The sequence below is a fragment of the Perna viridis genome, chromosome 2, assembly GCF_037379345.1.
Source record: "Perna viridis isolate PV_CMFRI_1.1 ecotype Kerala chromosome 2, ASM3737934v1, whole genome shotgun sequence".
NCBI classification, from domain to species: Eukaryota; Metazoa; Mollusca; class Bivalvia; order Mytilida; family Mytilidae; genus Perna; species Perna viridis.
The window spans coordinates 27,754,106-27,778,485 of record NC_142446.1 but is presented as its reverse complement, the minus strand read 5'-3'; the positions used below and the strand labels follow the sequence as shown (position 1 = coordinate 27,778,485).

General features: G+C 33.1%; 2 protein-coding genes across 6 annotated transcripts in view; one reads left to right on the top strand and one right to left on the bottom strand.

The window, feature by feature from the left end:
* LOC148624314 (integrin beta-like protein C) overlaps positions 1-15,690 on the top strand; it is a 269,209-nt gene extending 253,519 nt beyond the window's left edge. For 2 of the 5 annotated variants that reach the window (XM_088567044.1, XM_088567042.1), the window contains exons 2-10: positions 1,544-1,812; positions 2,216-2,356; positions 3,930-4,065; positions 4,992-5,153; positions 5,305-5,459; positions 6,432-6,593; positions 7,500-7,540; positions 8,793-9,269; positions 9,689-10,637. In XM_088567044.1, the coding sequence (XP_088423170.1) occupies positions 1,562-1,812; positions 2,216-2,356; positions 3,930-4,065; positions 4,992-5,153; positions 5,305-5,459; positions 6,432-6,593; positions 7,500-7,540; positions 8,793-9,269; positions 9,689-9,912 (1,749 nt within the window). In that variant the 5' untranslated portion in view covers positions 1,544-1,561 and the 3' untranslated portion in view covers positions 9,913-10,637. The other 3 variants (XM_088567043.1, XM_088567046.1, XM_088567045.1) reach the window with 3 other exon arrangements.
* LOC148624313 (uncharacterized) lies at positions 10,596-21,652 on the bottom strand. Its single transcript, XM_088567034.1, has 8 exons — positions 21,564-21,652; positions 19,434-20,821; positions 19,183-19,245; positions 18,774-18,824; positions 16,346-16,387; positions 15,316-15,492; positions 13,510-14,784; positions 10,596-13,003 (listed from the first exon to the last, which is right to left on the bottom strand). The coding sequence occupies exons 1-8, from the start codon at positions 21,611-21,613 to the stop codon at positions 12,564-12,566; spliced, it is 3,486 nt and encodes a 1,161-aa protein (XP_088423160.1). The 5' UTR covers positions 21,614-21,652; the 3' UTR covers positions 10,596-12,563.
* Positions 21,653-24,380: the final 2,728 nt, after the last annotated feature.

Sequence of the window (24,380 nt, the reverse complement as noted above, 5' to 3'; positions counted from 1 at the left end):
TAGACTTGCTTCAAATTTTCCTATGGATAACTATGATACACAAGTTGGATATTCAGTATCTGATGAAGTAATGAGTTACTGTAGACATAATACTAAACATTTTGATCTCTTTGACGCCGATTCGCAGCCTTTGCTGTTTGTTGATATGTATATAGACCTTAAAACCACCGCTGTCACACGTCCTTGTTGACCCCCATTGTCAAATATGTTTATATTCCATGCAAAAACCAGGCAGTGGGTGGCACATGAATAATTGTTTTCATATGGCATATTCATCCTTTCTCAAAACTAAAATTGGTTTTTGATTAACTTCAACGAATAGAAAGCACTGAAATTCATAAAAAAAGGGAGATGACTCTTTAATTTGGGCAAAATTTGGTTGCATTGTTAGGGAACTTTAAGATAATTTTCTGAGCCTAAAACAAACTTTATTTTATTTGACATACGTATGATTTATACATTACATTGGAACAAAAAATTTAGTGGGATAAAATTTACCCTGTGCCACCCATATCATAGGATTTGCCCGACTTTTACATGGACAGCCTCATAAATTTTTGTTAAATGTAAGTACTATACTCGGCGTCACATAAATAACATACTGTTAAAATTTGAATAAAAATATTTTCTACGACTTTATTGATATCAACCTCGTTTAAATTGTCTTAAATGACTTGCTCATTCGTTTAGCCAAACAGCTTCTCAAAAACAAGTCGCTTATTAGCTTAAATCATGCGTAACAAATCCTTACGGGAAAATCCCATACTAATATCCGCCATGTTGGTTTTTACGGGACGATTTGTTTACAAACGAAGTGCGTAAGTTCCCGTCGAACTCCGGTGACAATCGTCTGCTTGATCAACTTCTCGGTATTATACGTTGTTCGCGTAAAATAAATCCGAGATATCCGAAATAACGCCGAATTGCATTCTGGGTTCTTCGGTTTTTGGACAAAACATTTAAACGTAAACAACATCTCCTAGCAACCCGATCACTGTAAACATGGCCGACTTTTTACAATGTAAATATTGCCACCTAGAATTAAAATCTGACCGGAATTTAACGATTCAATGTTTAGGGAGAAGCCGTTTGGCTAAACGAATGAGCAAGTCATTTAAGACAATTTAAACGACGGAAGGTGTCAATAAAGTCGTAGAAAATATTTTTATTCAAATTTTAACAGTATGTTATTTATGTGACGCCGACTATAGTATCTTTCTAGTTAAATTAATGCAATATGCTTCGACCTCTGTGTATGCCAACTTTACTGGAAATTTTATTGAATCTAATTGATACATGCCCACTCACCGTTCACAACCTGCCTACCGGGAACAATGACTTGGATATTCTTTGTAATAGATTCAGTTGTGGCGTGGGTATTTTTCACAAAGTACCGTTAAAAAGACCGAATAAAAAGATCTATTTTGAAATATCTTTATATTCAACAAAAGCAAACTGAAAAGAACTAACAGTTAATACAGATTGTACAGAAATGGTAAAACACGGTTTTTCATGTAACTTTGTGTTTTTTCTTAATATCAAGATTGAATTCAAATTCAAAATGGGTTGGACCTTTGGAAGTGGACCAGGATGCAGTAATAGTAAAATAGGGCAATTTGTGAATACATCATTTATTGGGGACAAAGTATGGAAGTGTACTTCTGGTTGTGATTTGATGAAAATGAAAGATGTTGGAACAGTCTTTTATTACTGTACGGCTGCCAGCACTGTGGGAACGGACGTGGAAAAATGGGAACAAGGAGAAAATTCATTTCAACAAGTATTTGTTGGGGACGGTCCATTCACTATAAGGTATACGTCTTCGGTACTTAATTCCCTAACGAAGTATGACAATATATTGAAATACAACTTGTTTCATCTTTAAACTATGCGAACTAGTTGGTGCAGGATCTCTGAATTGGATGAATGAAATGAAAGTTAATATACTATTATAAAAGAAATACAAGATAACCAACAAACAGTCAATGATGGCTGTCATCTTAAGTAAAATTAAAACTTAATACTTGCTTCAATTGTTAGAAATGTCACATCTCTGATTAGGTTTGTGAAATATTTTAATTTTAAAGTAAGAACAAACTTTTCGAGGAAGCTGAAAATATTTACTAAATTGTAGCAGTAACTATTATTGTGTTAAGTACTAATTTTGTTTGTTTTGGTTTTAAATAAGTATTCCTCACCATAAAGGTTTTGTTAGTTATGTAGGTGCCATGTGGATGACCCTTGATTTTGGTAACCCTAATGGTTGGAATTTACAGACAACAGTTGATCTGAGGTCAAGAGATGATACCAATTCTACTAACTCTAGTCCTATAACTGCCAGTAAACCCCTGTACACGTAAGTATACATGTAGAGTATGTCCTTATACTAACTCTAGTCCTATAACTGCCAGTAAACCCCTGTACACGTAAGTATACATGTATAACTGCCAGTAAACCCCTGTACACGTAAGTATACATGTAGAGTATGTAACAATGAACTCCTTATCATGAAAATTCACATGAAATTTCATCTTAAAATTTTTTATTTTTATTCCTTATTTATTATATATTTTTTGTTTCTTTCATTATTTTCTTTCTGCAATTTTCACAAAGAAATTTGGCATAATTACTTTAAAAGAATTTAGATCTACTTCATTCACCAACACCATTTGAAGTGTTTATTTACTAGTACTGGTTAAGCCATCTACGGAGTAAAGGGTATTACACCGATATGGCGATTTAACACCGCATCAGCAGTGGTCATCTGTAATCAACTAGTTAGTTAAATGGTATAAAACGGACATTTTATGTCTTTATCAAAACCCTCAAAACTTTCTCAACAGGCAGAGAATTGTGATAAGTGAAAACTTCTTGACTGTATATTTTTACCAAAAAACTGCTGGTATCCTGAACTCATGAGTTATGGTATAATGTGACTTCATAATCAGTAGAAACAGGAGACAGATTTATACAAGTTCATTCGAAACTTGTTTTTGAATCTTTATTGGAATGTAATATATATTAGTTCGTAGCGTCATGTAATTATATAATAAAATACTGTTTACACTAATCAGAATAATGATTGTCTGGGAATTTGAATGAGCTACATAAAACAGTGACCTTCCGCTCAGTACCATCAGGATTGCAAAAAGAACATGCACAAAAATCAAAAGCAGTTTTTACATAGATTGCTTCATGGAAAAGATAGGAGATTGACAAAAGTTATCTCAAAATCCTCTCCCGATACAATAAGAGACGCCTTGGGATTTATAAGCTATACCATGAGGAATTATTCCTTTAAGTGCATGTATTGATTTAAATTGAAAGTTGTTTTAATCCGTAAATTAAAGAGGTTAAAAAGTCAGAAGGAATTTTATTTATACAAAATATACATTTATACAAAATATACAAAAATACTAAATCTTATGCCTACACAAAGCCGTGCGTTCGCAAAACATTTCCCTTGTCAGATCAGAAATATAGATAGTGATTTGGTTTCCAGTGGAATCTTATTTGTTGTGTACACTGAACTACCCCTTGTTCAAATGTTATTTTTTTACTGACAATGAATTCAACCTTGCAATAATATTTATATTCTTAGTAAAAATGCCAAAACCCCTAAGTTAACTTGAGTTTTTTTATGTTCTAAAATGCCTAAATTATTTAAAACACCTTTTTTTACCGTTTTGACTTACTTGTCTCTGTTTTGGTGTAAATAATATTTTAATGTGAATATTTGTTCTTCGTCACTCATTCAGTAAAAAAAAATAACATTTCTATAAATTTGCATTCTATTAGCATTGTGATTTATTCATTCAATTATTTGCAATGTTGATAGTGAGATATATTTAGTATGAAGTATTTGAATTAAACAAAATAAAGTTGGTTAGTCTAAATGTTACTTTGTATATATTGTGTTTTTACCGTAGATTACAGTTTTCTTGCTACCACGAGTTAAAGCTTCCTATGTATGACCCAAATGGAGATAAAGTCAAATGTAGATGGGCTAGGGGGGAAGAATGTGACAGTGTCTGTCATGCTGTTCCGTCGGGACACCTAGACGAGGTACATATTTACAACATTGTGGCTTTTAAATAATTTATAATACGTTTAAATCAATAAGACCAGAGTTAGAGCAAAGTTTAAAAAAATAAGGGACATAAAAGCAACGAAAATAAAAGAACAAACAATACATACAGAACCAAAACAGACGACTTTCTTTAACAAATGAAGGGAATCAAAGGGATTCAAATTGGATGTCAAATATTGTATAAAACAAAAATAACAAGAAATCTAAGAACGGCATAACAATTTAACTCAATCACATGTGAAAATATGACAGCATCTAAGGAGGTTTGATTGAATTTAACTCAATCACATGTGAAAATATGACAGCATCTAAGGAGGTTTGATTGAATTTCCGTTATTCTAAGGCAGCTGTGTGCGGCCATATCTTCCAAATTGTATATCTTCAATGGAAATGGAAATACATTTTATCTTTAGCGATATGAATCTTATACACACCGAATATATGTAATGATTTCTTTGGAAAGCGCTTAGGGAATGAGACAAAGTAATATGATTTAGCTTTTTTTAAAGTCTCTAATGAGTGGAAGGAGAAACTCCTTTGCGAATTGGTTATAAATTAGAGCCATGCCACAATTGAGTTCGATATGTAACAATTTAGTAAGACTTGCATCACCTGTATTATATTGCCTTTCTAGCGTAGAATAAGTAGTTCATGAATATATAGAATGAAGTATTTTATATATGTATACAGTGAAGTATTTCATGTATGTAAGTAAAGTACATCTTATCCAACCGTTTTTCAATAATAGTTTTTTTTAAAGATAAATTAAATAAAACTTTTAAGGAACAACGATGTTCCTGTCGTTCTTACATTTATCACAATACAATCAATTAAATCATGTCATGTATATACGTACTTTTCATCTTCTAACACATGCACTACTGTGACTGGATTTTTCTAGGACACTTGTACGTTAAAATTCAACGCAACCAAACACAGTAATTACACACAGGACGGGTGGTATGCCGTCGCACTAACCATGGAAGATTTTCCAAGAAATGTAATTCGTATAGGAAATCAAACGTACAATGAAACAATGGCAATGTCCACGGTTCCTCTTCAGGTCAGTATTTTTAAAACTAGATAAGCTATACCCATGAAAATATGTTTGCAAGATTTTGTTGAATTATCACAATGGAAATACTATTTTTGAGTGTACACATAAGCAGAAAAAAGCATTTTCTTTAAAAATTACACTAGAACTTTCATTTCAGTTTTTGATTCACTTGGTAGGAAAACCTTCACCATGTAACTGGAAACCAGAATTTTTGTCTCCGACCCCTACAGCCGGAACAACAATCAGTGTTCCTGCTGGTAAATCTTTCACACAGAAAATCTACGCCGCAAACTTGCAAAACAAAAATGAAAGGTAACCTTGTTAACTTCTTGTGGTATTACTTACATGTTCCATCTCTTATAAAGCATTCGTTTTTTATTTCAGTCTTAACTTGTGAAGTTGTGAGCCTCACATGTTAAGTATTATTTATTGGTACAAGTCTTATGCATGTGATAGAATGTTTTACTTGTTGATACTGAATAATTATTTTGAGTATGTAATTATACATCACATTTTATTCCTATACTTTTGGTGGGAATGGCGTGCCATAGCTTTGTTGTACCGACAAAATACTGGCAATTTTCTGTTATTTTGATTGGCTAGAAACACATCTTTTAAAATCTTATATATCTGGGTGGGTATGTACCAATTACCGCTTATTCATGTGATACGTTGCTGTATCAACCATGGTGGATAGTACTTTAAATTAAGTAAAATATTACCTGTATAACGAGTAGTTATGTCATAGTGTTGGGTGTACGACAGTAAATGAGAAAACAGAAGAGTTTTTGAAAAGTCCATTTAATTTACTCTTTATAGTAATCTTTAATAAGTTTTTAACAACAACAACAACAAACAAACAAACAAACAAACAGATATAATTTCATCTCCAATTCAGTATTGAATTTGATTATTTTACTAATGTAACTTCGAAATTGTTCAAATTCTACGGCTGCCACGATTAACTTTTCAATTGAAATGAAACAATCTCGAAACAGATACAAGAGAAGATATGTTCAAATTTACCGGAAATGACACGTATAAAAAATCGTTTTTTAATCACCTAACCGCTACATTTAATTCGCTTCTTGATCACTGTTTATTCTAAAAACTTAAAGCTTTTGCATTTTGGTTTGTTTTGTATGTGTCTTAAATTTATTTATTTTGGCGTTGTTCCTTGACAATGTTATTAGACATAAAAACGCACGGTAACCTCCAATTTCACTTCCATGACTTTTATAATACAAAACCGAACTTTTAATTTTCATGATCAATTTTTCTAAGTATCACTAAGCTGACTCTAACCAGACCAGCTGGAATGGGGTTGACAGGACCCAACCCTGATCCGGCGAGAAAGGGGGTTTACTACTGGCAGTTATCTTGGACCCCTAAAGCAACCGACAAGGGAGATCACATCGTCTGTGGAATGGCTGAGGACAGTTCAGGGTAAATATTCATGATGAATATATAGTTTATTAAGCATATTTCGACTGAATCGAAAATCGAATGATAATCAATTGACATAGGTTAATGAAATGTTTCGCGACACTGTTGTGTATTGATGGTTCCAAATCATTAATGTCACAGTCATTTTAATTCAGGAAAGATTGTAACCTGATTTTTATGTGTAGTTGTGAATAAAAGAATAGTTGATTTAGTTAAGTATAATGGTTATCATTGAAATAATAACACACCATTTTCACTGTTTTGCATACGTCAAAATCTTTAATTCACGTTGCGATTATAAGTTTACATGCATTGTTGATAAATATATATCCAATGTTATATGATTATTAAAATGTTAATAAACGCGACAGTGTCGTCATACATATATTTTCTCTCCTTTCAGTTTCCGTTTTATATCATCTCTGGATAATCCTAATACTTTTGTTCAAACCAAACTTGAAATTAAAGAGACAACTTTTCTAATTGACAGTACGCCAACATCTCCAGCCTATGGGAATGTACATTTCATGGTTGGTCCCTTACTGTTGTGCGTGATCTGCATACTTTCTTTATAAAGCTAGGATACTGTCAAAAACCCCACGATTTTGACACTTATGATATCGAATTTTACTCATCATTATCAGGCACGGCATGCTTACTCTTCCGGATCAACTTATGTGAGAGTTCATATTGAAAGTGCCTTAGTTTTTTGTACTGCGTTTTTCTTATCTTCAGTTTTGTATGTACTTTATTCTATTATCTACATTGTGTATGTAGACCGCCCATGTTTCCTATTTTTTCCATGTCTTTGGATTCTGTCTCTGAAATGTCTTATTTCGATGCTTCGGTATTTATCTGCCGATATATATTATGCTACTCATATAAAATTTTACATGTTAATTGTAGACATACAAGTGACACTCGATGTTTTACGTTGATTGCTTGGGGTAAGTAATACAAACATCTACCTTCAAAATGTTATAATAATATTCAACTTGCCCATGGCTTTAAGTATTGATAGCGACTTATATCTAAGTCATTAATTGTCAAATAAATGGGTTATTCTAAAAATATATTCAAATAGAACTACCTTTTCACCTGGCTTAAGGTTACTCCCAAGTCAAACCCTAGATCGACGCACACATACAATTACCATATTTTCATTATTTAACGAATTGTCGACGGCATCATCCTGTATACAATGTATGTCTTCTTTTCATTAAATGTATTAAAATATGTTTTTTGGGGTACATTCTTTCAGGTGATTTGAGTTTTTTTTTTTTTTTTGCGCAGGCAAATGCATATTTCATAGCAATGTATATGTAAGCCTTTCCCTTGATATCATGTTCACCCAATGTTGGATTTATAAAAATATTGCATAAAAAGCAGATATTTTGATTTTTCTATGTAATTCTGGGTTAGGGATATGTACTTCCTGCAAAAATCACTTTATTCACTGTAAATGTATGTTCCCATAAAACTAAGATTGGGAGAACATCCGTAATATGTCAAAGAAACAGTAAACACATAGTTTGGAATGAGATATCTATTTCTATTGCCTGTGTATTTCTTTCTTTAAAAAAAAATTGAATTTCCCAAATTGTACACGCATGAAAAAAAGCATATTTCAACACATTTATTGAGAAACCAAGAAATGCATTGTGCAACATGCAATGTATGAAAACTTTCCAAAATCGATAGTTTACAATGTATTGAAATTATAAATATATTGACATTCTTATGTGTGTATGCGTGCATCCCAGATTTCGACTTGGGAAGAACCTGAAATTCTATTTTCCATGGCACTAACTATACTTTTTACTATATTCCTTTTGTCCGTCCGAACACACGTACGTTGTATATGCTTATTTTCACTTGTTATTTCATAACAATTTAATTTGATTTGTTGCAAGCTTTAATTTTTGGTTGGTTTTCTTTGATTAAACTAGGTTATTTTGTATAGTATGGTTTTGTGACCACGATGACACGGTCTTGCTCCAACTATATGCAACTGCCAATGTTTTATTTGGATATATCCCTGTGTTTTGACGTCATTAACGCAGGTCCACACTATTAATATCAAACAAAATAGAATGCATTAGAAATAAAATTATAAGGATTCTAATTTTTTAACAGCTAATACGAAATCAAAAAATTAAAAATAATCTATTAATGTACACCGATGTTTTTTTTTTTCAGATTCACCTGTTGATCCATGCACTAGTAATCCATGTCGTGGAAATCAAACCTGTACTCGAATTGGGTCAAGTCAGAATATTAGATGTGTTTGTCCTCAAGGGTTTACATTAATGGGAGCATATTGTAATAAAATTACGACGCCATCAATTACCACTCCTACAACTACGACAAGTACATCAACGACGACGACAACGACAACATTTTCATCTACTTCGTCATCGACATCTCCTACGACACTAAAAGTAGCGTCTACAGGACCAACTCACAAAATTTTCACACCTGCACGCACCAATAACAGAGCTGGAAATTCTACAAACTCCATTGTTTTGGGAACATCATCAACCAAAAATGTTCTGTTGACTAAAAATGTAAACACTAGACTTCCAACAAATGGCACTGTAAGCATCGGAAAACAACAGACGTCAAACCACCAAACACTGACTGTAAACAATGGACCAACAACCACAGCCAACACAGGTAATATTGGTCAACATAACTTCAACAGAAATGTTATTTTTCATGTTTAAAACTACTAGTATTTTGATTAAAATTACGAAGAGACTAAAATTATCCCGCTCAATGGTAACTGGTGTTATGGCACCTTATGTTACGCTTAACTTAAAATATTGTAATGTTTCACATAGTTTCGCTGAATATTTCATGGTAATGCAATTATCTTTAAAAGCTTTTGAATACGAAAACTGTTGTTTAACTTTTGTGCACATATTTATCAATTCAAATAAATGTTTGATTGATCATATATGATCTACTATTTTCTGTCTTCGATCATATCTAAACATGTTCAAAGTGTAATTCTTTTGCATATAATTAAACATTATAGATATTCTATAAAATTTCGATAAAAATCTCGATTCAATATAATATTGATATCACAGGCATAAGACAAACGCCAACAATGGAGCGATTAGGTGGCAGACCATCATCTGGAAACTGTTTTGGTTCAAAGCCTGTGGTAGTGTTTACAACATTTATTACCATTTTGATTGTGGCACTGGCTGCAATCGCAGGTATATTGGTGTACAAACTACGACAAATGCAAAAACAGTTGAAGTTAATGGATTCTTCAAATGATAGTTTCAACATCGCAAGTGATAAGTAAAACCATTCTTTCTGGATTTGCACTTAAATGCAGTTTTACATTTAAACTTTTTGAAGGAAAAAAAGATATTTTCAAATATGCTTATCTATTGTGTTTTTGACACCTCCCTTAAAGAAAATCAAAGCTGAATAGCACCTGAGCCTTTTCTCTCTTTCTATATTCTAATTAAGAGCCTTTTTATTGAAAGGTTCTAGTATCAAACTATAGATCCAAAAACTCAATCTTCAATTATAGTACAGTTTGAACACATGGTATGTCATACGTCTTCTTTTATTTATAGAATATTGAGTCAATGACTAAAGTATTAATTTCGTAAATGACTTATTAAAAAAATCTTTGCTACACAGAGGTATCCGCTCATGGACAAATAGTGATCTATACGACTCTTTTAGTGTTATTCAACAAACGGATTTCGTATTTTGCCTCTATTGTCTGCACGTATAGCTGTCATCGATGTTATCTTTGTGAATATATTGTAAAATGTATATAATGTAAAGATTTATCACTATAAATCTTAGTTTTTTCTTATGCAGTGTATAAGAGGAGCCTTATGGGAAAATGAACTATGCACAATTTTGTGAGGTATATTCGGATGGACTTGATTGGTTTCTTAAAATGACTAAGATATGTTTACTTTTACTGCAGTATTTTGATGCAAACAAAGAATTACTTAAATATCTATATCAATATTATTTTAATTTTATTGAATAAAAAAAATCATAACACTTTGTTCAATAAATGTATCGCATGCAACGCATATAAAAAGTACTTTTCAGGAACATAAGCTTTATTTAAGAAAACCTTTTACAATAAAATAAAAAAAAATCAAAGCTGCTTTGGGGCATATGCATGCATATTACTTCATAATAATCGCATCGGTGGTCTCAGGGTCTCGCGTGTTTGTCTCGATTGCGGGAGGTCGTGGGTTCGATTCTTGACCGGACCACACCAAAGTCGTAATTGTCACTGCTTCTCTGGCGTGCTCGCAATATTAAAGTTTCATAATTACTTTTTGACAAATGTGGAGTCAATTTCACTTTATCTCGAAATAAACATTAGAGTAAAGCTCTCAATTAAACTCTGTGAAAAGCGTGGCGTGATTTTCCTATATATTACTCCTATATTAAAACATTCAAGAAACCCCAACGTACTTCGTTTTTACTCACAACTCAAACGGTTAACCTGAAATTGCGACCTCTTTTTTTTAAAAGAACTTTATAGATCACAAACACAAACACAAAACACACACGTCTCATTCTGTTATTAATGCTAAAGCGTTTTCCATCTTTTTCATATAACTGATTTCTTCAAAAGTCAACAGTCTTAGAATTTTTCTACAAGATCCGTCAAGTGCTTTTGGAAAAGTTATTGAAACAAAATGCGTACCTGAACTATCCATCTGATAATTGGGCTAAGTCCATGTTACGCATACTGAAACCCCCAATTAATTAAGATCAAAATATCAGGTGTACAATGACATTACCAGATTATGATTAAAGTCTATCAATGGTTTAGGAAGAGCTTCGAATAAAAAATGAGCTTACTTAAAGGTGTGTTCATACTTGCTGAAGATCTTTTGGTGATCTCTGAAAGTATTTGCTATAGGTTACATGCTGGTGCATTTTTTTAGCTGTTCACCATCTCTCTTAGTATCCGTCTTAGTTATCAGGAGCATGTATGTTAAATTAAGAAAAAAACAAAAATCATTGAAACCAAAAATTGAAAGAGCAGGTGCTCAATGATACCACTCACAGAAAGTTAACTATATCAAGCTGTTGATGAGAAGCCGTGGATACAAAATGGATAACCTAACCATCTCATAAAGTTCATTGCAAAGTTTATCAACATTTCCTGAAATTTTATAAAATCCGTGAAGCGGTTTATTCATTGGCCGTTTTTGTTTTCGAAGTATACAATCTTATAACAGATACAGTGGGTAACATATCTTCAATTAAAAAAAACCTATTAGTTTTACATAATTTTTTTGTAGTTGAAAGGCAATCTTTAAAACCCTCATAAAAGCTGACAAAGGGTTTAACCAAATTATTTTAATATTATCCAACATTTCTTTCCTGGGGTCAGGGTGTAATATTTCATTAAACTACACTTACAAGATGTCAAAAACAAACTAAGATATTATAAAGTGATTTGCATACATTCTGTTTATGCATACAAAATTTGCTGAAGTCGGGTATTTTAAGGGGAGCTTTAACTTAAACTATTATGTAATAAGTTATCATGACAATCAACGTTTGTTCAGTTATATCAAATATCAGTACACACACCATTATGTAACACTTATGTTTTGTTAAAAGTTTATGAGCGAGGGGTGCATACGTAAAGCAGATTTTCCCAACAAGACCAGTTAAGGTGTCTATGTTCATTATCACTAAAATGAGTATATGCAGCTAAGAACATTACATATCTAGTTCATTTAAAGTGGTAGTTGGTGGTTTGTTGAGTTAAACATACAGGAATGTGATGAACGGGCGAATAGAAAGAAAAACAAACCAAAAGTAGAGTAAAAAAATGACCAATAGAAATGTGACTAATAACATGCAGTAATCTATGGGAGATACAATCACTACTTGTAGAGCCATATGAAAGATACATCTACAATAAATTGCAATTACACAAAACGCATGTCATCCTCACTCTCTTTTGTAAGCGAGACTATAATACCTTTCCAAAGCAATCGCGAATGCATCCACGGTTTCTTTAATCTTGTCACAGAGATAAATGTTTCTAATGGTTGTCTGTTGTCCATGATCCTGTAGAAACTTGTCAACAGCCTCTACAATCCATTCAGTGACGTCTTTGACAGGAAAACCAGAATGTCCCGTGTACACTGCTGGTATAGCAAAACTAACAAGACCCTTTTCAGTGGTTTTCTGCATAGTTTTATACACTACTTTTAACATTGACGCTTTTTCTTTGTCTAGATTTTGCGACCAAGTTCTTCCGCCAATATGAGCTACCATTTTGCCTCTTAATTTTCCGGCGGTAGTAAAAAATACTTCATCCTCTTCAAGTTGTTTCGATTGTTTCTTTGCAAGGTAATCGTGGCATTCTTTCTGTATTTGGTTCCCACCTTCAACGAATAAAAAAGGAAATGTCTTGTCGTAATTAAAGCATGTTTTAAATTTCAAGGAAACGACAGTTTAAAATGACATGCATTGAATCTAAATTTCAGAAACAATGTAAAAGCCTAGTGCAAATCCATAACAAAATAATTACGCACACAATGCCAGAATATTCTTGAGCTGAACAGTATATGTACTGAAACCTTAACTTACATAACTGTTTTGTAGCATTTTATTAGTGACTTTATAATATTCAAATCATTCTTCATGTTTAATATCGTTGGAATTATTGTAATAGCGGAAATTTAAACTACTTGGTACATCATATTGATCTTAAAACGAAAATATGGGATAAAGAAGTTGAAAATATAAGGTTTATCGAAACATCAGTTGAACAAATTTTCTGCACTGCAAATACAATTCCTAGATTCACATTTAATGATTTTTTCTGTTCTATGTGATAATTAAACCCTTACAAATTGGCTGTATTTTAACCGACTGTATTAAACCATACCTTTCTTAATAAGAGATTCTCCAACACCAACACTTAGGTTTAACGATCTGTTAGAACTACAGACAATGACATCATTATCAAGATCCGTGATGTCGCCGACCACTGTTGTAATGTTTTGTCCTGACTTTGTACTAAAGTGCGCTGTTCCGCGTACCTTCTTGTCTGGATATTTATGGAATATTTTGACATGCTCTTCTATAGCCCTTGCGTTCATTTTCGGAATTGCAAATATAACAACTTTGTTGTCATCAGTCGTCATTATATCTACATGCCCTCCTTTTTTCTTTTTAACATCTTCAACCTCTTTATCCCACATCTTTTTATCTGGATGAGGACTCACGTCAATCTCAACTACGGATTCTTCGACTAATTGAGCAGCATTTTTGGCAGTAGATTCAGACAAAGCACACATCACTAACGTGTTGTCACTTTTAATTCTCCATGCCCCAACTTGTCCATTTTCGATTAGAAAATCTTCAAGAACAGCTTTCACATCTTGAGCCTGTAATAGTTTAATTTTCTCAGCAGTGAAACCATGAATTGGTACTTCGGAAACTTGATCTAGTATATCAGCCATTTTCTGTTTAGCAGCAGCAACTACAGCGGCTGTTCCGCAAAATTTGACAAGATGACGTGCGCCTTGTGCAACAATCTTTATTCCTTTATATTGCTGGTTAATTGAGTCTAAGACCTTGCCTTCTTTCAACAAATGTATCTGAAAATCTTCGAGTTTTTCATGGACCTGAACATCTGTTGTTAAAAGAAGAACTTTTGCTTTTGCCTCTTTACATGGAATGATGTAGCCTACAATGATGACGTACAAATTTTTAGTATCTTCAAATATTGAGACTCGCTGATTGTTCCTCACTTGAATGTCATTGACTCGTTCTTCCATGAAATCCCATTCTTCTCGTTTTATCTTTTCCTCAGTCACAGATAACGTTTCCATGAATTTGTCGATCTCATGCTCCACCACTTTGTCCCAAAACCTAGCCTTTCGTTTGAAATTTTCCATAACAGGTCTTAACTCACAGTCAATGCGTAGAGCATCGCCATTTGGATTTTCAAAGGACCAGTCTACCTTTGCATATAGTCGCTGAAGGCGTTTGTCTATGGCGTCTCTACTTACAGATGAATTTGATAGAAACTTGATTTTATTCTTGTTCAAGTCTTTAATTACTACCGATCTTGGAATTGGTATTTTTTCCCTTCCGCTTAATTTGACTGTCAATTTTTGACCTTCAATTATGTGTTCACCACAAATTTTATCCATGTCTACAATTAAAAATACATAGTCTTATTTTAGTTATATACATAGTTGATAATGATAAAATGGTGATAGTAAATTATAGTTGTATTAGCATACTTTTATCACATATCACAATTCAAACATTATGCCAGAGCTTGCCGTAACTACGCAGACTTTTTGTATCGCGCTAGACTTCTTACAGTTAGGCTTCTGGAACAGGGCTATGTTGCTACAAGATTGAGTCATCATTAAAGAAGTTTTATGGTCGCCATCATGAACTCGTGGATTTGCTTTTGTTACATTGTATGCATTATTATAGTTACTTAATGTTCTTTGTTGTGTCTGTCTGTTTCCATGTTTGGTCTTTGCCCCTGGATTACTTTTTATTTTATTTCCGCTAGAACCTTGGTTCCCTTGATTATTCTTTTACTTACAAATAAAATTAAACTATGAATCAATTATGAAAATAAATTGAAAGCATATTTAACAGAAAAGAAGTAGAATTTCTTTATGTCTGCTTTGTTAGCCTTATGAATAGATAAAAAAATGCTTTTTACCACTTTGGCTCTCAAATACAACGGTAATGGTTTCACCATCAGAGTCCACCTCGATATTGACTACACAGTTTTTGTCAGAAACCTTGTCAAAATACGCCTCCATTTTGTCTGTTGATATGTCAGCAGTCAAACCATTCACAGAAACTCTTCCTTCTTGGATTTCTTGGTGCTCACTTCCTGATTGGGATATAAAATTTGATATACTGAAGAAAATATTAAACAAAAATAACTTCTGAATCTTGTCATAACATTTATTTTTCAGAATGAATTACAGAAACAGTCATACAGTATAAGTATCATTGCAGAAACGTAAACGTTAGAAAATAACCAGTCGCATTTATTGAGCCTGTCCCAAGTCAGGAATGTCTGGCCTCGGTATGAATTGTTTTCTTTTCAGTTTACTGACTTGACTTATGAGCAACTCGGTGGGTGTTTCTATAAAAGCAGAGGACGCTTACTCTATCGGTGTACCCGGTCCATTCATGCTCCCAGTTTTTTTTTGTGGAATCCAAGTTGCTCATTTGCTTTTGTTACTTAGTATGTATTATTTTAATTACTTTATGTTCTTGTTGTGTATGTCTGATTTCCATGTCTGGTCTTTGTCCCTGGATTACATTCTTTTGATTTCCGCTAGAATCTTTGTTCCCTTGATTACCCTTGAATCATTTGAATATTCCATTAGTAAGATGAAGTTATAAAAATTAGGTAATGTATCTTATCTGATTGTAAAAGAAATTACACGCCCTTTCATTTCCACCAAAATAAAAATAATGTTAATTCCAAAATATTTCTTATATCCTTAGTTAAATTTAAGATGTAAAAGGTCAACAACAAGGCTGGGAAAACAAAGATTAAGCAAATAACAAAGAAACTATTATTTGCTGTGCAAACTAAATTTCAGCAAAAACTAGGTTCTTGAAGCGAAAGTGTGAGCATCTTGTGTCTTCTCTTTTCTTGATAACTTCTATTCTGTTGCTCATACCTAATAAAAATAAATATTTAATAGTTTCCACTTTATGTAAGTTTTTACCTGTATCATCATCCTCTTCTTCCAGGTATACATCAGATGAACCTAAAATATGTATAAAATTTGAAAAAAAAAATATTGAAAATAAACAATATTTCGAAACTTTTTCTGATTCATTGTTGTGATATTATATCTAAGTTACACATCTGAAATATCTTTAAATGTTTTAATTATAAATAACAGAAACAGGCATACAGTATAAGTACGTTGCAGAAATGTTACAAAATATGTATATCCAGTTCAAGACAGACTGAATACAGTGTGTATAAAGTTCGTTTTCTTTTAATCAGAAATCTCATCTACATCTCAATTACAGTAATTAAAAGAATAATCAAGGGAACCAAGACTCTTGTGGAAATCAAAAGAATGTAATCCAGGGACAAAGACCAGGCAGGGAAAACAGACATACACAACAAAACACATAAAATAACCCAAAATATTCGTACAAAGTAAATGAGCAACTCTAACTCAACTAAAAACTGGGAGCACGACCAGGCGCACCGGTAGGGTAAGCGTCCTCTGCTTTCTGAATATACATCCACCGATTTGCCCGTAAATAATCAAGTCCGGGGAAGACGAAAGAGGAAGGAAAACTATGACGCTTTGAACAAATCGGTTTTCATGGTGCAGATGGATACACCGTAACGACCGTAACAAGAGTTCATGATGACGACCATAAAACTTTTGTAGTGATGACGTCAATCTTGTAGCAACATAACACTTTTCAAGAAGCCTAATTATAAGAAGTGTAGTGCGGTACAAAAAGTCAAGTCTGCATAGTTGCGGCAAGGTCTGGCATAGCGTATGAGCTGTGACATGATATCCATACGCAGGCTCTGAAGGGATGTTGCCACAGATGAAAGGAAAGTTGACAATACGGAATGAAAAGTTATTGCGTTTTTCGTATAGTTTGGTCAAAAGTTTTCCTTTTCCATCGATCTCTAAGTATATGTCAAGATATGGGGCCGACTTCACAGTGGCTGTAATATTTTTATCTCAAGTACTTTTGGGTAGATGCGAGTGTCAAACTGTTCTCGTGCCCATTGTCATTTAATTATCAAATAACAAAAGATCAATTAAAGGTGACAACAATTGTCAACTAATCCTTTAATCTGCTTGATGAAATGTTTTTTAGATGTCAAAAAATTAAAATACAAGTTTGGCAAATTTTAACATATATTTATAAACTGTCGGAGTTGAGACCATTGTTTAAGTGAAACCCCTGGTGTGCGTACGAACACGAAAAGTAAACATAAAAAAATATTTTATTGAAAAGATAAATAATGAATGGAAACATATTTTCCACACGAATGTGGTCTGCTGCTGGGGATTGTTCTTCGTCAATCACTAGAGAATTTGGTATTCATTGAACTGTTTTCTGCGGCAAAAACTAGATTACGCTAAAAATACCTCACTCAATTTTTGAAGAAAAAAGCGAATTTTTCTACACGCGAAAAAAAAACACAAACTTATACGTTATAACATCTCTGAAACTATGATTGTTTATCGATAAAATGTCATCTATAAAGGGGAAACTGCGATCAAAGAATCTGGCTAAACGATGGTCCTTTCTTCGGGACAAATCAGCTATAAAGTAATAAGAATGAAACAGGTCAACCAGAAGAGGAGCTCAATTTGTCCCCATTGGAATGCCGACCGTTTGTTAAAAAGCGTCTGCCACACTGGACAAATATGTTGCCGATCAAAAATTCCATCGTTTTGAAAACATTTTCTTCGGTATATTTCGAAGATAATTTGGAATCGTTTTTTTTTACAAAGATTAAGGAAATTCACAAACTTATTTTTCCAATGACATATATTTGATAAAAAAATATAAGCTTTAAGAAAATTCCTATACAGAAAAGAAAAATGCCGTCTTCCATCAGATTCTAAATTCAAACAAATCTATAGGAGTAATCAAGGGAACCAAGGTTATAGCGCTAGTCAATAGAATGTAATCCAGGAACAAAGACCAGACATGGAAAACAGACACAACAAAGAACATAAAGTAACTAAAATCATACATACAACGTAACAAAAGCAAATGAGCAACTCGGACTCCACTAAAAACTGGGAGCATGGACCAGGTGCACTGGTAGGGTAAGCGTCCTCTGCTTTTCTAGAAACACCCTCCGAGTTACTCATTAAAAGTCAAGTCCGGGGTAGACAAACGAGGAAAGGAAATCTATGACCCGATGAATAAATCAGTTTTCATGGTGCAGATGGATACACCATAACGATCCACGAGTTTATGATGACGACCATAAAATTTCTGTAGTGATGACTTCAATCTTGTAGCAACATAACCATGTTCCAGAAGCCTATTTATTAGAGTTCTAGCGCGGTGCAAAAAGTCTGCGTAGTTTCGGCAAGCTCTGGCGTAACGTATGAGTTGGGATATGAACAAGTATTAATTCATATTGACACTTACCACAGTCGTCAGACAAATCGTTGTATTCTTTCCCATTACAGAACATTGATTCTGAAATATACACTTCAGAATTATTATATCAACATTGTTTATTGACATGTTTACATGAGTATCAATATGTATTTAAGAGAAAACTGTAATGAATTAAAAAAGTGAACTTATGAGAACGGCCAAAAACGTAATGTTATATCTTATTTTAAGTTCAGATATAGAAATGAATTGTCAGCCAAAAACAGATTCACACTCAATAATGTTGTCCAGTGGATAATACGTTCAGAAGTAAATTTGGAATACACCCTGTATTAAATATTTGTTTACTTAATTGTTGTATTTTTACCAGAGTATTTACGTAACTGTAATAGTTTCCTTCCTTTCTTGTTGAAGTATTATCTGAAGAATAACAACTTACCCCCATTATCATCTCCATCATCATCAGGAACCTCGTTTTCATCTGAGTCGTATTTCAAAGCATCTGAAATCAAAGAAATTGACAAACGTATAAAAGCATTAAAATTATCAGCTAGTATTTATTACAATTTTTTTTTATTCATCGAAAAAATTTACCTTTTTACTATTGTAATTTACAATTCTTAAATACAAAGTGAAGTCTGTCCTTTTTTTTTTTTTTTTTTTAAAAAGCTATCTTTATATATCACATACCACCCTCTTTCTCTATGCATTCTAAAATGCATTCCGCAATTACAACTCCATTAACTAAGATTTCCGATCGATATTTTCCTACGCAGTTGATGGTACAATTTGCTTTGTACAGATAGTTGTCCGCGTAATTAGTTTCTAGGATTGCTTTTTTCCCTGTAATTTGCTCTTCTATTACAATTGACACATCATATGACGAAGAAATCTCAGGACTGCCTTTCATGAATATTTCAAAGGAAGAACTTATGTTTCTATATACTGTATTTGGTATTGATATTTTCTTTTCAAAGGTTATAACAGAGCCAAATTGCTTTAAACTCTTGTGAAATTCGCTCCCTTTTTCGTCAGGAAGAAAGATTGTCGTGCCAAGATCCTTCGTTTCAGCTGACTTAATGTTATCTAGATTTTGAAAATGATCCATTATTGTTGGAGCTAAACCCAAAAATGCCGCGGGATTTCTTGATGTACACGATTGTTCAAGAAATAATGTTGCATGCGATATTTTATCTTTCCTGCTCTTAACATCAGATTTCTGGTTTCGCAATTTATCCAAATTAGTCTCTGACAAGGCATTCAATTCTTCTAGTAATGATTGTTTCCTTCTCTCAAGAATTCGGATACAAGTGTCAAAGAAAGTTGTAATTTCAAATTCTGTATCAATGGTTTGTCTATTTATAGTATCCATTTCTGTATCAATTTTTCGCTCTATATTTCCGAATTGTCCATTATTTGCATTAAGCTTGTCGGCTGCAATCAACATAGCGTCTCTTTTTTCTTCAAATGCAATAGTAATGTCTTTTCGCTTGTGTTCATCATTATCTGCATGACCATCCATCCAACACATACTACACATTGCCCGTTTACACATATCACTATCACAATAAACATCAAGTGGTCGGTTTTTGTGCTCAGGTATTTTACATAGCATTTCTTGCTTCAAATCGGAAGCATCTGCAATATCTGAAATAGCAATAATAGAATGACTCCTCATTTTTCTAATCTTTGTATGGTTTTGTTTACAAGTAACACATAAGAAAATCTCACAGTCTTGGCACCTGAACTCAACATCCGTTTCACAGTTGGCACAAATATGTTTTGCGTTTAAATTGTTGTATCTGACGCGATCAAGTCTTGCGTAATCTACTGGTAGTTCGTCAATGGAACTTCTAGATAATCGAACTGTAAGACTACATTGAGGACACTGCACTGACGAGTCATTAAGACTATTTCTAAGACATGGTGCACAAACTGTGTGTAGACATTTGAGAAGGACCGGATAGTTGACATCTTCATTGAACTCCGTTCTGCATTCCATACATTGTAGAGACTTATTGACAAGACTTGAAGTTTTCGCTTCCTTCGTATTTTTCTCTGGTTGGGTGGACATTGTGCTATTAATATATATTATGGATTTAAAACACAAATATAACTTTTTTGAAACTGTTTATATTTTATAGTAGTCAGGAACATCATTGTCATTAATATTCCACCTTGAATCTATATGTGTGAATTTTGACTTTAATTGAATTGAAATGACCTTAAGTATTTGTGATACTAGTTGAGTAGTAGTTTCTCATCATCATTGTTTATAGTGTACTTTATCAAAATATATAAAGATTATATCATGATATCATGCTTTTTCATTTGGAAACCTTGTATATGTTAAAGAAAAAAGTCAACGTCCTACCAAAAACAATAATGTAGGTTAATTTTAAAGTTATATCATTAAAATTCTTCAATCTTTTGTGTTTATCCAACACTATTCTAACCAAGTTAACGATCACTCATCTACCGGATCGATCAATGAACATGCTACAACTTGTTTGTTATGGAAATCAAAACAAAATTATTTTTGCAATTAAATAAAGCCAATTGTTTACTTATATGTCACAAACAAATTAAATGTGAATATAATGTGATTTTGTAGAGATATTATTAGTATACAAGTTTAATTTGTTGTATTCACATAAATTTCACCCAATTTTACAGACGTCACAATGGAATTTTATTTCAAAACAGTTGCATTTTCGTGCAACATATAGACTATGCCTATTTTTATATATGAAAAAAAAACTAAAAAAAAGTCATATTAATACAGGAAAGCAACAGTTCATTGCTATTTTTCTTACTTACCTTATTGATAAATTGAAATTAGTCGGACAAGGAAGTACTTTGATATTCATTCAGAACATGTACATTATTAAGGTCAATGACAAATCATTATCTGCTGTATTCTGTCATGGTTTTCTGATCGTAATGAAAAATATTTTGGATTTATGCAGGACGAAATAAAATGCCCAGGACAATCTGTTTAGAATTTAGTTTTCTATCTCACTCTTACACTTTTTGATTAGGTATTAGAGGAAAAGCTCAATACTCACAATAAGTTAGTTAAATCGCTGAATAGACTCATTCGTAAGGGATACAGTCATGATATTGTTGTCAAACGCATAAAGATAGCATATTCTGTATTAACATTTATTCGCTCATAGGCTCTTTACATAGAAACTAACACACCCTATTTTTCAAAGTAGTTTCAATATGGCACGGGTTGTGTCCTAATTATGCGACTTATGATTTAACGTGGTTATCAACCCCGCATTTGGGAATGGTATTGCTATTATATACACTGAACTTTTTGTACGTTTAAACTGGTCTGGAGCTGGTATGTCAGTTAATTGTTAATAGTCACTGGTTTGTGCATTTGTGTAAGTGTAATCAGTTTCTTTATTTCTATTTAAATAGAGGACTCAGCCCTTTTTTTTTAACTGATTTTAAAGTATGTTTAAATGTGTAATATTTTTCCACAGTGGCCAGATCTAAAAGGGGGGGTTGTGATCATGCCAAGAACTTTAACCCCGTCGCATTTTTTGTGCCTGTCCCAAGTTAGGAATTTCTGGCCCATGTATGTACTATTTCGATTACGGTTTCGATTTCAGTTTACTTTTATATTCCTGAAATGTATAAAGGCAACTCTTTCGTTGTACTTGTGTATAATTCTGCTTTGGTGTCAGCTGCAGCCTGTCCTCGCCATGAATGGCCTGGAGTTGACATTTTTCATTCCGTTGAGGTTGTTGTCTCTTTTACGTATTTACAGTATCCATTCTCGTTATATTAATGGTTACCACGATTGATTTCAGAAATTGTTTATTCTTTTGGGTCACTTAAACTTATCTTCGGTGATTTTAGTGTTAGTGTTGTTTGTTTCTTAATGTGTTTTAGTTCGAAGTGGAATGTATGACTTCCTCACTCATTCAGCATCTACGTATGGAGTGTTTATATCACGTCATACGTTATGCCAGAGCTTGCCGAAACTACGCAGACATTTTGTATCGCGCTATAATTCTAACAAATAGGCTTCTGGAATAGGACTATCTTGCTACAAGATTGAAGTCATCACTACAGAAGTTTTATGGTCGTCATCATGAACTCGTGGATTGTTACGGTGTATCCATCTGCGCCATGAAAACTGATTTATTCAACGTGTCTTAGTTTTCCTTTCCTCGTTTGCCTACCACGGACTTGACTTTTATGAGCAACTCGGCGGGTGTTTCAAGAAAAGCAGAGGACGCTTACCCTACCGGTTCACCTGGTCCATTCTCCCAGTTTTTGGTTGAGTCCGAGTGGCTCATTTGCTTTTGTTACTTTGTATGTATGATTTTAGTTACTTTATGTTTTTTGTTGTGTATGTCTGTTTTCCATCATGCCTGGTCTTTGTCTCTGGATTACATTCTTTCGATTTCCGCTATAACCTTGGTTCCCTTGATTATTCTTCCTCGTCTTTCGACTGTCTGTCCGGTTAAGTTTCGCTCAATATACTTCCACACATGGATTATCAGTTTTTGTGCATATCCATTGCGTTTTTAACTTTAATGAACCAATTGACTAATCAATGAAGAAAAAGTTCAAACATATAGATACTAAACTGGATTCAACTGTGATGTCACCACATACGAATTGAGACCGTACGAAATGCAGCACCTATAATTCACAAGCTTACAGGTTATATCACTGCCACTAAAAATTTTTGAAACCAATCTAAGAAAGCATATATCATACAGACATGTTTGAGGAACATATTGATCATGAACATTTCCCAACTACACGTATTTTTACTACATACTACGGTTTAATTACTTAAATCTTATCCATTTTTATCAAATTGGTTTTGGCTTATTTTGGCTAAATGCTCTTTTTTTAGGCTCAAAGCTCATTTGGGCAATAGAAAACTTACCGGTACTTACTGCACATGGTCAAGAAACACTGAACTCTAATCTTGGTTCTACAAAGATTTAAAGCTGCATTAGCTGTCATTTTTTAATTTTTTTGTTTCCGTTGAAATATGCCCTAACTTTGAATTATTTCTACTAAATTGAACTTTTTCTGTATAATTTTATTTGATTTTCACAAATAAAATGCGTTAAATACATGAAATAGGAGTCGATACATTTATTGTCTTGAAAGACAAAAAGTAGACCTGGATAAATTCGTATACATGTAACTTTTGGTGACCTTAATCCGCGCATGTGCTGTAAGTGTTTATTGCAAAGCGAAAGTGGTTAATCAACGGCAAGGAAGACCCGACGGGCTCAAACCGTAAAAGAAAAAAGTTGGAATATAACGCAAGGATCCTTTTGTAATTAACGTATTGTGATATAATGTGCACAAATATGGTCGAAAATAGTCATTATTTATTTGAAAACCAATAACAAAATTGATGAAATGAAATGTAAACAAGATACGTGCTTACTTGTGTATCCGTTATTGTTATTTTTTCAAAGGTGAAAGTATTTTTAATCCAGGTGATTGTCCTGTCGGCAATCTTCGGAAGTAATGGCGAAAAATAATTAGATCAGAGCTATCGATCTTCTTTGATTAAAAAACGTTGTTTTCTGTAGATATTATCGGCATTTATTGCTTAAATTGCATTACTACAAACTTTCTTCATTG